This window comes from Diabrotica virgifera, chromosome 8, assembly GCF_917563875.1.
Source record: "Diabrotica virgifera virgifera chromosome 8, PGI_DIABVI_V3a".
Lineage (NCBI taxonomy): Eukaryota > Metazoa > Arthropoda > Insecta > Coleoptera > Chrysomelidae > Diabrotica > Diabrotica virgifera.
Window position 1 is genome coordinate 203636294 of NC_065450.1, and position 14095 is coordinate 203650388.

The 14095-nt window shown below is 35.0% G+C and overlaps 1 protein-coding gene across 1 annotated transcript in view; it reads right to left on the reverse strand.

Moving 5' to 3' along the window:
• LOC114325642 (Bardet-Biedl syndrome 7 protein homolog) overlaps nt 1-14095 on the reverse strand; it is an 87108-nt gene that overhangs the window by 39375 nt on the left and 33638 nt on the right. Inside the window, exon 6 of the mRNA XM_028273755.2 lies at nt 8651-8840. Coding sequence (XP_028129556.1) covers nt 8651-8840 — 190 coding nt within the window. The remainder of the gene's footprint in view (nt 1-8650; nt 8841-14095) is intronic.

Sequence of the window (14095 nt, forward strand, 5' to 3'; positions counted from 1 at the left end):
TTAACAATTTATAAGCACGGAGACGACGAATATAGAAGAAAGCAAAAAGCACACGGTCACGTATCTACTTTTTTTTCGTCTAGGAAAAGGACCGAAAGACAGCTTTAAGTACTCAAAATTCCGAGTAAAGATGAAAACTTTATGTGTTAAACTTTATTTGACCAAAACTGGCGACTTGAATAAATAGCACTTTTCTTCGCTAGTAGGAGATATTCTATAGAATAGAATATAATAGAAATATGCTTTATTGCCATGAAACATTTTACAATTTTATGGACAAAGCTTATAAATAGTCAAAAAACAAAACAGTAACAATCCAATTTACCTACTAAAATTACATAAATCGTCAATATATTTAAATAATAATAATAATAATAATAATGAAGTTAAAACAGAAATAATCAATTGCAAAAATTTACATAAATTGCAAATGCATAGTCTACCTAATAATTAATAAAAAAGGTTTAAAAGTTAAAAAGTTAAGCTGCTGCATATGACACCCAAATATAGATAAAAAAATAATAAAAATACTACTTGTGCAAAGGGTACTGTAATTTCTTAGTTATTGACTAAAAAAATATTCTGCTGAATATTATGGTGTTTCAGACAGGTAGGCTTTTGTCAGTTTACGGAATTTGGGGAAAGATGGTGCAGATTTTAGTTGTAGGGGGAGATGGTTGTACATTTTTTTTGCGGAATATAATATCGATTTCTTTATTAACTCCGAGGACGGGGTCGGCAAATTGACGTCAAACGTAGAATTTCTCGTGAAGTAGTCATGATTAGGTCTTGTTGGAAATATATGTAGATGTTTACGAATTAAGCAAACAGTTTCTAAAATATACAAAGATGGAAGGGTTAAAATTCCGTGATCTTTGACGTAACTTCTGCAATGTGTTGTTCTTCTGAGGCCAAGCAGATATCGTATTGCTCTTTTTTGTAATTTGAAAATAACATCGAATTGGGCAGCTGTACCCGAACCCCAAAAAGGAAGACCATAACGAAGATGTGACTCGAACATATAAAAATATGTTATTTTGGAAGATGCTAAATTGAGTTCATTCGAAACAGATCTTATAGCATAGCAAGCTGAAGAGAGTTTCTTCCGTAACAAATCGATATGGAGGGACCATTTAAGGTTGCTGTCTAAAAAAATACCAAGAAATTTTATAGAAGCAACGGTACTGATCTGGCTGTTATTAAGAGGTAAGGGTTGAAGAGCTCCTTTATAAGACAATGCTACTGTTTTATCTACGTTAAACGAGAGTAAATTTGAGTCAGACCAGGTTTTTATTGTAAGTAGATCAGAAGTTATAGTAGCATGAAGAGTTGCAATATTTGAGTTGCTCCAAGTGATACTGGTATCATCAGCAAAAAGAAAGATTTTTCCATCGATTTTTAAATTAGTGATGTCATTAATAAAGATAAGGAAAATTAGAGGACCCAATACTGAACCTTGAGGTACCCCACATACAATGTTTTTGAGACTAGAGTCTGTATCATTTGCTCTAACCAGTTGTTTCCTATCATCCAAGTAAGATTGGAACCAATCTAAAGAAAAGCCTCGAATTCCATAGTTAAGTTTTTTTATCAAAATGTTGTGATTTACACAATCAAAAGCTTTGGCGTAGTCACAAAAATTGGTGGCAGTGTGAAGATTATTGTTCAGTGCTTGATAAACCTCATGTAGTACAGAAAACACGGCATCAGTGGTGCATTTATTATTTAAAAAGCCGAACTGATTTTGTGATAAAATGTTGCTTTCAACTAGAAAGGACATAAGTCGGGCTTTTATGAGTCTCTCAATAATTTTGGAGAGTACCGGTAGTAGTGCAATATGTCTATAATTGCAAGTATTAGATATTTCACCACCCTTATGAAGAGGAATAATGATGGCTGTCTTCAGGCACTCTGGAAATTTACCTTTCTCAAAAGAATCATTAATTAGTGAGATGAGGACTTCTAACACATTTTCTGGAAGATTACAAAAATTTTTATCGATAGACCATCAGTACTACAGGAAGATTTGCTTTTGATACTATTGATTGTTTGGATCAGTTCAGATCTATCGACTGGTTTTATAAATAATGAATTCGAGACCTTTCTTGAATTAGGGAGATAGGAAATGGGATCTTGTGGCAAAATAGTTGATGTAATATTCATCATCCAAGTCTCTCCGCATAGTGGGCATCGCGGTAGTTCCATCTAGTCATATTATTTTTGGTACTACCCACCGCACTTCTGAGCCAATTTAAGCTCTTCAATACCTTCCAATTCAGCTCTCCGCCAGGTGGTAAGATCGTCTGTGGGATGACTGCATTGTGGTAGGCGGTGCAGCTTATCCTTCCACATATACAGGGTGTCCAGAAACTCAACCGACAAACGAAGACAGGAGATTCTTCAGATAATTTTAAGATAATTTAACCCAATGTACCTAGTCCGAAAATGCTTCATAAGGGAGCTAGAGCTCTTTGAAAATGGCGTCATGCAATTAGTTTTTCTTGGATACCTCCAGAACGCTTCTATTTAAAAAAACGAAAATTGGTATGCACATTTACTTTCCAGAAATGAATGGATTCCATCTATTGTGAATTTCTAGTACTGGTCATAGGTGTCCGTTTTGGGTAGGGCAACGGTTATTTTATCGCATAACTTTTTTGTCTTTAACTTTGAAGCATTTTTGAAATTGTGAAGTATTCTAGTACTAAAAGGTACCCTTGCTTTAAGTCGGTAGGACACACCGTTTTCTAGAAAAATCGATTTGAAAGTTTTTCGTTTTGGGATTTGAAAAAAAATTGAAAAAATTTTTCAAAAAAATGATGTATTTTACCAACTTAAAGCAAGAGTAATTTTTAGTACTCGAATACCTCATAATTTAATAACCTAGTGTCAAAAATGCTTAAAAATAAGAGACAAAAAAGTTATGCTATAAAATAACTGTTGACCTACCAAAAACGGACGCCTATGACCGATACTAGAAATTAGCAATTAATGAAATCGATTCATTTCTGTAATATAAATAAATGTACCAGTTTTTGTCTTTCTAAATAGTTTTTTTTTTAATTTTTTTTGAAATTCAAAAAACGAAAGTTTTCAAATTGATTTTTCTAGAAAACGATGTATCCTATCGACTTAATGCAAGAGTTTTTTTTAAGGAATAAAATACCTTACAATTTAATAATTCAGAGTCAAAAATGCTTAAAATTTAAAGACAAAAAAGTTAGGCGATAAAATAACCGTTGCCCTACCCAAAACGGACACCTATGACCGGTACTAGAAATTTGCAATGGATGGAATCGATTCATTTCTGGAAAGTACCTAAATATGCATACCAACTTTCGTTTTTCTAAATAGAAGTGTTCTGGAGGTATTTAAAAAAAACTAATTGCATGACGCCATTTCAAAGAGCTCTAGCTCCCTTAGGAAGCATTTTCGGACTAGGTGAATTAGGCGTTACATTGTCTTAAAATTATCTGAAGAATCTTCTTTCTTCGTTTGTCGGTAGAGTTTCTGGACACCCTGAATATTCTTACTGTGCTTGACTGGGTGTCTAATGGCTGACGGATTGGATCTCCATGTACTTGTACTTCTTATAAGCTTCCGAGTGATATTGTTACAGGCACTTACTCCTTATCCTTTATTTTTTTGTGCATTGCGCTTTGTTTATGAAAGTACGATCCAGCACAACTCCGAGATATTTGGAGTAGAAGCTGTCTTCAGGTTTTACAACCCCAGGCAACTCTTTCTCTTTCTTTGGGGTTTTGTACTTCTTAGATGAAAAGTTATTGCCTTGGGTTTTAGTTGGTTTTTTGAATTATTTTGTAAATTTATGAAAGGTGACGTTCCGAAGTCTTTCATCTGTACCGCCAATGCTAGTTCATCAGCGTATAAGAAGCTTCTTAAGTTTTGCGGTTGTGGTTGGTTTTGGTATATATGTTACAGTTCAAGTTGATTCTCAGTTAGAGTTGACTCCAACTAGTTGGAGTCAACTCCAACTGAAACGAGCAGTAAAAGTTGATTTTAAAAATTTAAATCAACTTTTATTAGTTGGAGTTGACTCTTCCTGGATCAATTCAGTAAATGTTGATTATACGAGAATCTCAAGTGCATTTTTGATGAGTGTGCGTTTCTTTGTTTTTACCGTTTCAACTACTTATTAGTATAGTCTGTAACGTCGCCCCCGTTAGGTAAATTATTCTGATTCGATTTTTTGCACAAACTTACTCAAAAAATACATCCGTATAACAATCCTTATAACAAATACACAGGGTGTCACGCGGTACCGCGGTCGAAAAATTGTTTAACTAATTTCAGTAAAGTCAGTCAGTAAAGTGACTCTTTATCGAACGAGTCTGATATTACGAGCAGAGGAACAGACGCGTTCGATAAAGAGTATTGAGGTGGTGCGTACAAAATTGTATCGTCAATCATAAAAAACATTAACACTTACTTACAACTTTGAGGATTTTTTTTTAATTTTAGACGAAATAAAAAATTCGAATGACAGTAACGACAGATGACTTTTGCATGATGGCCGACTTTGATGTTTAATCGATAGTTATCAATATTGTATACCTATCTCAGTGGTTCCCAACCTTTTATGTCTGGCGACCCACCTTCGGATGTTTTTTCATATTCGCGACCCATCTCTCACCCATGATGATACGCTATTCTGTACTCTGTACGTCACTCGGCTACTGTAAGAGCCACGCCGCGACCCACCTGAAATCTGCCGCGACCCACCGGTTGGGAAACGCTTCTTCTTCTTGTAGTGCCTATCCGTTTCGGATGTTGGCAACCATCATGGCAATCTGCACTTTGCACACTGCTGCTCTGAAAAGATTTGTAGTGGTTGTGTTGAACCACGTTCGTAGATTTCTCAGCCAGGAAATCCTTCGCCTTCCTGGTCCTCGCTTTCCCTCTACTTTTCCCTGCAAGACCAGTTGCAGCAGTCCATATCCCTCACTGTTCCTCATGATGTGACCGAGGTATTCGATTTTGGCTGTTTTTATTTTGATTAACAGCTCTTTTTCTTTTTTCATTCTCAGCAAAACACCCTCATTAGTAATGTGGTCGGTATAAGATATCTTCAGGATTCGACGATAAAGCCACATCTTAAAAGCCTCAATTTTCTTGCAGGTGGCGTCTGTGAGAGTCCACGACTCAACTCCGTACAACAGTATAGGAAATATATAACATCGTAGTAATCTGACTTTTATGGGTATCGACAAATCATGACATTTGAACAACTTTGCCATTTTTTGAAATGCAGATCTTGCTTTCTCTATCCTACATTTGATTTCTATAGAATGGTCCCAATTTTCATTGACGTTCGTACCAAGGTAGGTGTATTTTTTTACTCTTTCTATTTGTTGACCACCTAATTTGGAAACGCTACCTAATTACTAAATCTGTAAAGTTTTGATTTATTTTGTATGAATATAATTGAGAAACACGACAGAATTTTACTTTTTGACATAAATTTTATTAATAATAAGATACATTTTGTACAATATTTTTAATAATTAAAGTAAATAAATTTTAATTCCACTCAAATAAATAATCGATTGCTGCCATTGACCACTTACATTCAATCTCGGTTAATCTGAATAATTATCGTGGCAGGTAAAGTAACATTCTTCTTTCAATAAAACAAAGTGTTACTTTACTGCCGAAAATGAGGTCAAATGAGTACAATAATGAATGCTTTTAGTGACGTTTGGCGATAAACAATGATTTTAACAAATTCGCAAAAATAAATTTTTTCACTTCGTACAAATTTTTTTTATATCCTTTGGGCTTTTTTTCTCTAAAATTGACTGTTGTCGGGTTATTAGCGACTTAAAATTTGAAAAACGCCAAAATAACCATTTTCAAGGTTTAATAACTCGGTTAAACATAATTATTGTGAAAGTCGAGCGAGCGGCCGTGGAGTAACGGCATAATCGCTGGCCTCATACGCCAGTGAACGTGGTTTCGAGCCCTGCTAAAGACAAACCGTTTTCATTTCCAATAATGACATGAGCCGTCTCACCGTGCCTCGGAGAGCACGTTAAGCCGTCGGTCCACCTGGGCTAGTGTATATCGACACCAGTTACTTGAAACAGGGTTAAAGATGTATTTGGCGCCGGAACTGTCCGAAAGGCAAAAATGCCATACGATATTATATACAGTCGAACCCGCTTATTGGAATAGCTTTGGTGCCAATCAAAAGTATTCCTATAACCAGGTTATCCTAATAACCGATCATTGGTTGCTAGTAGAAACGTTTCGGGACGTCAAATTTCTATTCCTTAAACCGGGATATTTCTATAACAGGTATTCTAATAAGCGGTTTCGACTGTATTATGAAAGTCAGAAACTGAAAAAAATCAAAGATTAAAGTCCTGAAGAAATCTTTGTCATTATTTCATTAATAAGATATTATTTTTAATTATCAACAATGAGCGCTAACCGTGTATTGAGGCGGCCGTCAATGTGAGTGCGAGTGAGATTCACCATTGGACGGCTGGAATGGTGCATCTCTTTAGCACTCACCATTGACGGCCGCCTAATACGCACTTAGCGCTCATTGTTAATAATTAAAGATAAAGCTTAGTAATAAAATAGTGACAAAAATTTCTGCTGGATCTTGTAGAGGGGGCTATAAACTTTGATTTGGTCACTTTCTGACTTTCATAATAATGGATTTTAACCGAGTTATTAAGCCTTGAAAATGGCTATTTTCGCATTTTTCAAATTTTAAATCGCTTATAACTCGACAACAATCAATTTTAGAGAAAAATCACAAAATACCTTTTTTTGCTCAGAATAACCCAAATGATCTAAAAAAAATTGTTCGAAGTGAAAAAATTATTTTTGTGAATTTGTCTAAAAAAATTGTTTAAACAATTATTTATCGATCAAGGTACTGCCTGGCACCCAGTAGATTGTTATAAGACCTCTTTTTGAGTAAGCTTGTGCAAAAAATTCGAATCGGAGTAATTTACCTAACGGGGGCGACGATATAGCCTAGACTAATTTGAACATATTCAGTAACATTTAATTTCTAGAATCGGCTGTTTGTGTGAATCAGAATCAAATTTTACTAAATGGCATTGGCAAGAGTATACTTTTCCTAGTTGGAGTCTACTTTTACTAGTAAATGTTGAATATAAATCTTCATTTTATATTTATAATCAACTTTTACTGAAACCAGCCGTTAGAGTTGACTCCAACTAGTTGGAGTCAACTCCAACTGGATAATCAACTTGAACTGTAACATATACAGTGCTAGTCAAAAGTCCGTACCCCCCCTCGTATCTTTTGAACGGTTATACCTATAATAGTGAAATTTGGAGGAAGAAAATAAACGGACGTAACCTCCTTAACTAGTCATGACAGGTGACGTAATAGTGACAGATGACGTTACAGAGCCACTGTGAATGATAATTTTAAATGGGACCTTATGGCAAGTGATACCTCGTTTGAACGGTATTCAAAATACCTATTCAGTCATACTAATTTTTTTGGGTATAAGTTGATTTTGATTTTGGTGAATAAATTAAATAAATAGAATATTGTAGTTTCGCATTTAATTAATAAGAATACAAATGTCCGCCTATGGTTTTTTTGTCAAAAAAGTTGACGGTTTTCAATTCTCTAGTAGTTTTTACGTCAACATCAACCTTTGTGACAAGTAATTATAGGCGGAATTTTGAATTTTTATTAATTAAATCCGAAACTACAATTTTATACTTATTTCATTTATTCATCAAAATTGGCTTAAACTCAAACAAAATTAGTATGACCGAATAGGTATTTTCAATACCTTTCAAAAGAGGTAACACTTGCCATAAGTTCCCATTTAAAATTATCTGTCACAGTGGCGCTGTAAGGTCATCTGTCACTATTACGTCACCTGACATGACTAGTTAAGAAGCTTACGTCCGTTTATTTCCTCTTTCCAAATTTCACTATTATAGGTATAACCGTTCAAAAGATACGAGGAGGGGTATGGACTTTTGACTAGCACTGTATATTAAAAAGTATTGAAGACAGCATGCTTCCATGCGGGAACCCAATATTTTGAGGTCTCCAGCGACTTCTTCTGCCCTGAAATTCAACATAGAACCTACTGTTCTGTGTCTGTGGGCTGCCTGGTGCCAACCATGACTGTAAAGATGGGTCCCTTGTAATCTGATATATTTTATGTGGAGGAATATATTGTTGCACTGTGTCATACACTAGAGTCAAGTTCACCAAGACTACTCCAGATATCTGCCCATCTATCGAAACCATCATCAATGAACTAAATCAAAACCTGCTTGTTGTGGGAACAATATTTGGTACTTAGGCGCTTGAGGAATAATCTCTCGAATATCTTGTGTGCTTTTGTGGTGATATACACTAATTCCAATGCTTCCAATGGTCGATGGTCAGTTTGTTACATTTAAGAAATAGTGGAATGCGCAGAGAATTCAGGTACATATATGAAAGAAGATTTAAAGGAAATTTGGTCTATAATAGTAAGCTGCAAATCTGATGATAGAAAAACTACTTCTGCATTAATCTATTATAAGCATATAATGCAGATACAATGCTGTAGATACAACAGCTAATAAAAACGCTAAATATTGTAATTTCGGTAAGAAAATACTCCTCTACTTACATATTTATATATCAATTTAGACTCCACCAGCGGTTCTTGGATATTCACTTGATATACCTCTATAGATCCATCTTGTCTACCAACAACTACCTGATTTACTTCACTTCCGTTTAGATCATAGCTGTCTAAGGCACATACAGAACTATTGTTCTCGGTATTTGTCACAAGCCAACGTTGGAAACCCTGCAAACTACACAAAACACAATATTTTCAATTTTTTTTTCAGTTACTCGAGCGCGTCGTAAAATCACATGGGGGAGAATTTTATTTATCGTATGGCAATTACAACACATTTAGAACAAAATTACAAACACTAGTAATATAGGTATATAACAAACTTTAAATAGTTACAAACAAACATCAAGTGTATTAATATAATCAATTGACTCTGAAGTTGCAAAGAGGAAGTCTTCAGGGCTACCATTGTAGGGAGGGACACTCTTCAATAATGTGGTCAATAGTTTGGTTCTCCCCACAGTCACATTGAGGAGACGGGTTCTTTCCCCATTTATGTAGCATGTATCCACATCTGCCATGTCTGGTTCGGATCCTATTTAGAGTGGGCCATGTTTTACGTGGAAGATCAAAACCTGGTGGCTTGTGGGTAATGCAGGGCATGTTATTTTGCCATGCGTTCCATTCTTGGGACCATGCATTCGTGATGTTGAACTCCTCATGTATCATTCTTGCCGTTTTTATTGGTGGTTTTCTAGAGCGGAGACGGGTATTTCGTGCATCTTCGGTATCTTGGTGGATCGGCAGATTTATATTGTTCATGATCTTTTTGTATTCACGTGTAAGTGCGTCAACTCGTCGTAAATGTGGATGTGGGATGTGACTTAATACTGGAAGCCATTGGGTGGAAGTTGATTTAATTGTACCAGCTATCATCCTCATAGTGCTCTGTAGCTGAGTGTCGACCTTTTTTACGTGTGTACTGTGTAGCCAAACTGGAGCACAATATTCAGCGGTCGAGAAAACAAGGGCTAAGGCAGTATAGCGGAGAGTTGAAGCCGATGCTCCCCAGGTGGTACCGCAGAGCTTCTGTATGATGTTATTTCTTGTACTCAACTTTTGGGCAGTTTTTGTTAAATGCTCTTTAAATGATAGCGTTCTGTCTAGTGTTACTCCCAGGTACTTCGGTGTTTTGTTGTGGGTAAGTGTAGTATTTTCAAACCGTATGTTGAGTTCCTTTCCAGCAAGTTTATTGTTCAGGTGAAAGCAACTAACTTCTGTTTTGGATGCATTTGGTTGAAGTCGCCACTTGCGAAAATATTTGCCCAATATATATAAGTCTGCCGTCAGAACTTCTTCAGACGTTTCTAGCGTTCTGCATCGTGTAGTGAGGGCCCAGTCATCGGCGTATCCGAACTTTCTTGATTGTGTTTCCGGCATATCTGCTAAGTATAAGCTAAAGCTTATAGTGGAGAGAGCACTGACCCTGTGGTAGGCCATTCTTAAGTTTCTTTGGTGGGCTGATATCTGTGCCCATCACTTCTTGAAACATTCGGTCGTTGAGCATGAGATCTATTAGACGTGCTATTGGTTTACAGGGGATTGCACGAGAATTTTGTATATAAGGCCTCTCTCCATATTGTATCGTAAGCTGCCGAGAGATCAATAAATGCCGCTGAAGTTTTAAGTCTTCTTTGGAAACCCGCTTCGATGTAGGTGGTGAGTGACATTACCTGGTCCGCGCAGCTTCGTTCTGGTCGAAAAACATGGGGAGAAACCTTGTACCCTATAAATAATGTTCCCATACCCTATATTGGATCTTAATACAGGGGAGTTCGTTAAGGGGGGTCCGAAAAAATATATCCTTAGAAGAAATCGTCAGATTAAGATAAGGTAAGTTAAGTACATGCAAAACAGTGTAGGTATATTTAAAAAATCTGACGGTTTGAGCGGGGCGTAAGGAAATAGGTGAGTCACAAAGTTTCACAAGAAAAAGGCGAATATTTCGAGAAATAAACGTCAGATCGAAAAACTAAAAAATACTTCTTTAATATTTTTCAATAATCTATCTAATGATACCAAACACGATTCCCCACGGAGAGGGGTAGTGTGTAAATTTAAAATTTTAAATAGGAACTGCTCGATATTTCGTGAAATGAACATCAGATCGAAAAATTGTAAAATACACATTTTTAAAAAATCTATCGAATAACTTCAAACACGACTCTTTACTCCAGCCTTTAGAGGTGGGGTGGGGGTAACTTTAAAATCTTAAATAGGAGCCTCCATTTTTTATTGCAGATTTGGATTCCTTACGTAAAAATAAGTAACTTTTATTCGAGACATTTTTTCGAATTATGGACAGATGGCGCTATAATCGGAAAAAACGATTGTTGGAAATGGAAAATTAAATTAAAAAATGGAAAGTCCGTACTTAAATGGAAAACTTTACTTAACTTTTTTTGGTTTTAGGACCCAATCTTCACAACCCAATAGGTCACCATAACGCTCGAGTAACTGCAAATTTAGTATACTTTTCTCCCCTACTAATCTCACTGTGATATAAGCACATTGATTTATTGTTTTTGTTCTAACATGAATTTAGTGAGCACTATTTCTCAATCCGGGTGCAGTTCAATACAGTTGTTCAGAGCTGCAGCCAACAAAGTTAAGATTGCTGTGATGGTAGCCAACCTCCGATAGGAGACGGTACTGCAAGAAGAAGAAGATTTCCCAATCCGTGCGCATGATTCCCCGCATGGATGGGGAATCGTGTGCAAAGGCACTTCTTTCCTTTTTTAAATTTTTTACTTTTGCACTTTGTATTTCTCTAAAACTTATATTAAATATTCAAAGTAGAATAATTGAAATGACTGTCACGTACTGGCCGTTATGATAGATTTAAAAAGAAACCATTCCCTCAAGTCATCAATTCCCCCTTACATCACAGTGAGAAAACTGAATAAAAATGTTATAGGCTATTAATTATGTTCAAAACAATAGAGCTAAAAGGAACTACAACGTTAACGAGATTTTATTGTCTCATATGGTCAACGGACATATAAATTTGAAAAAACCGCGGAGTGCTACCATTTAAATGAGTGCATTTTTGAGAAAGGGGTGAATTAGTCCCTTGGCACAAGGTGAATTAGGGTGAATTATTCCAGGTTACATTTACTATCGAAATATCACAAATTTAAAGCCAAAAATATTTTTTTACAAAAATATATTCAAAAGTAAAGCAAGAAAAAAACAAGAATGAAAGCAATTTTGTTTTTTGCCCAATCACTTTTTTCCACAGGGATATAGGTATAGGCATTGCTTCAGCGAAAAATAACTTTCATCCTTCCTATTTAAAATGAAGTTCGGTAAAAGTCTCTAGGATTTACAGTTTCCAAAATAGGATTTTTCAAATTTCGCTGCTCACAGTAACTTTTTTCTACGCATTTCTAGGTAGATGCAATGATGATACATTTAGTTTAAAGAGAATAATTACCTTTAAAATGGTCTATTGTATAAGGTTATACGGCTCTTTTTAAGCAAGTTATGCTTTTTCAAGGTTTTATACTTTTACTGATTTTTAATATTTTTAATGATTATTTTTTAAATGTCTCATTATGACTTTTTTCTTGTACATTTAGGTATATACATTGTGAAATAAAAAAAAGCTTATTTCCTTTACTTTAAAATGGTGTATTGCAAAAAATTTTAGGACTATTTTTAAACAAGATATCCGTAGGATATGCAAGGGTATCCGTAATTTGAGAAAATTTTTAAATTTTTTATATTTTTTTCAATTAGAAGAATATAATTGCATATTGTAACATAGTTTTTAATTCCAAATAACTTTTCTTAATAACACTTTTCGATATTAAATCGTGATATTTCGTGAAATATAAAGGTCTTTACTCTTGAGCGAAATTCATAATTTTTAACATACCTCGTACACTATTGATAAAATTTTATATCTGATGATTGCATCTTAGGTTTTAGACTATGCAGAGCATTTTATAAAGAATACTGTTTTTTCATAAAGTTAATAATAAAGTAGTTTTCCATATGGTTCCAACTTAGTGGGACCTATTGTATGTGTAGGTATATGTCACATTTTGAAAAAGCGTAGCTTGTTTAAAGATAGTCGTAGAATTTTTTACAGTACAGCACAGCATTTTAAAGTAAAGATAATAAGCTTTCCTTTTTATTGTACAATACATATTATACCTAGATATACAATAAAAAGTTATAATCAGAAATTTCAGAAAGAATTTCATTGAGAAAAATCATTAAAAGTATAAGGCTTTGAACACCCATATCTTGCTTAAAAATGGTCATACAGCCTTTTACAATACACCATTAGTAATTAACTTTTCAAATGTCACATTGGATGTACCTAAAGCTACGTAGAAAAAAATTACAGAACAATGTTTGAGAAGTAACAAGGAAAATGGGCCAAAATCGCTGTAAGTGGCGAAATTTGAAAAACCATATTTTGGAAACTTTACATCCTAGAGACTTTTACTAAACGTAATTTTAAAGAGGAAGGATGGTAGTTTTTTTCTGTGAAGCAATACCTATACCTACATCCACGCGGAAAAAAGTTATGGGGTAATAAACAAAATTGCGATCTTTCGTGTTTTTGTCTTGCTTTTCTTTTGAATATATTTGTGTAAAAAAAAGTATTTTTGACTTTAAAATGTGATGTTTAGATATAGTATGATACAATTCATCCAAAAGGTGGCATAACCCAGACATCCAAAGTGAAAGTTATCCTCCAACACTAAATTGTTCTGTATGGTTCACATAATGTTCAGAAAAAAGTCACACCATTTTGAGCGTCGTGTTTGGGGGGAGGGGGGGGGGGAAGGGGGAGAAATCGGTAAACTAACTCGTAATTTCTTACGATTTCCGTCAATATTTCTAAAACTATGCGGTTTAGCATGAACAACCTTCTATACAAAAATGTTTTACATTAAATTTGAAATAAAAAAGGGCTTATACATAATCCTTCTAAAATGAACGGTTCCAAAGTTACGGAAGTAGTATAGTATATTGGTCCAAAAAAAGAACTAACCCAGACATCCAAAGTAAAAGGTTTCCTCCAACACCAAATTGTTCTATATGGTCCACATATTGTTCAGTAAAAAGTTACACCATTTTGAACGTCGGGGGGTGGGAGATGGGGGAGAAGTCGGTAAATTAGTAGTTTTTTTTACGTTTTTCGTCAATATTTCTAAAACTATGCTTTAGCGTAAACAATATTCTATATAAAAATGTTTTACATAAAATTTAAAACAAAAAAGATCCTATACAGAATTTTTATAAATTCAACGGTTCCAGAGTTACGGAGGGTGAAAAGTGGAGGTTTTCCATACTTTTTATATTTTATGGGCAATTGATGATGATTTTGGGTGGTGAGGTTGACGCAGGGCCGGACTGGCACATAAAAAAGGCGCCAACCCAAATCCTAAAAAAGGCGCCAGACCCCCCACC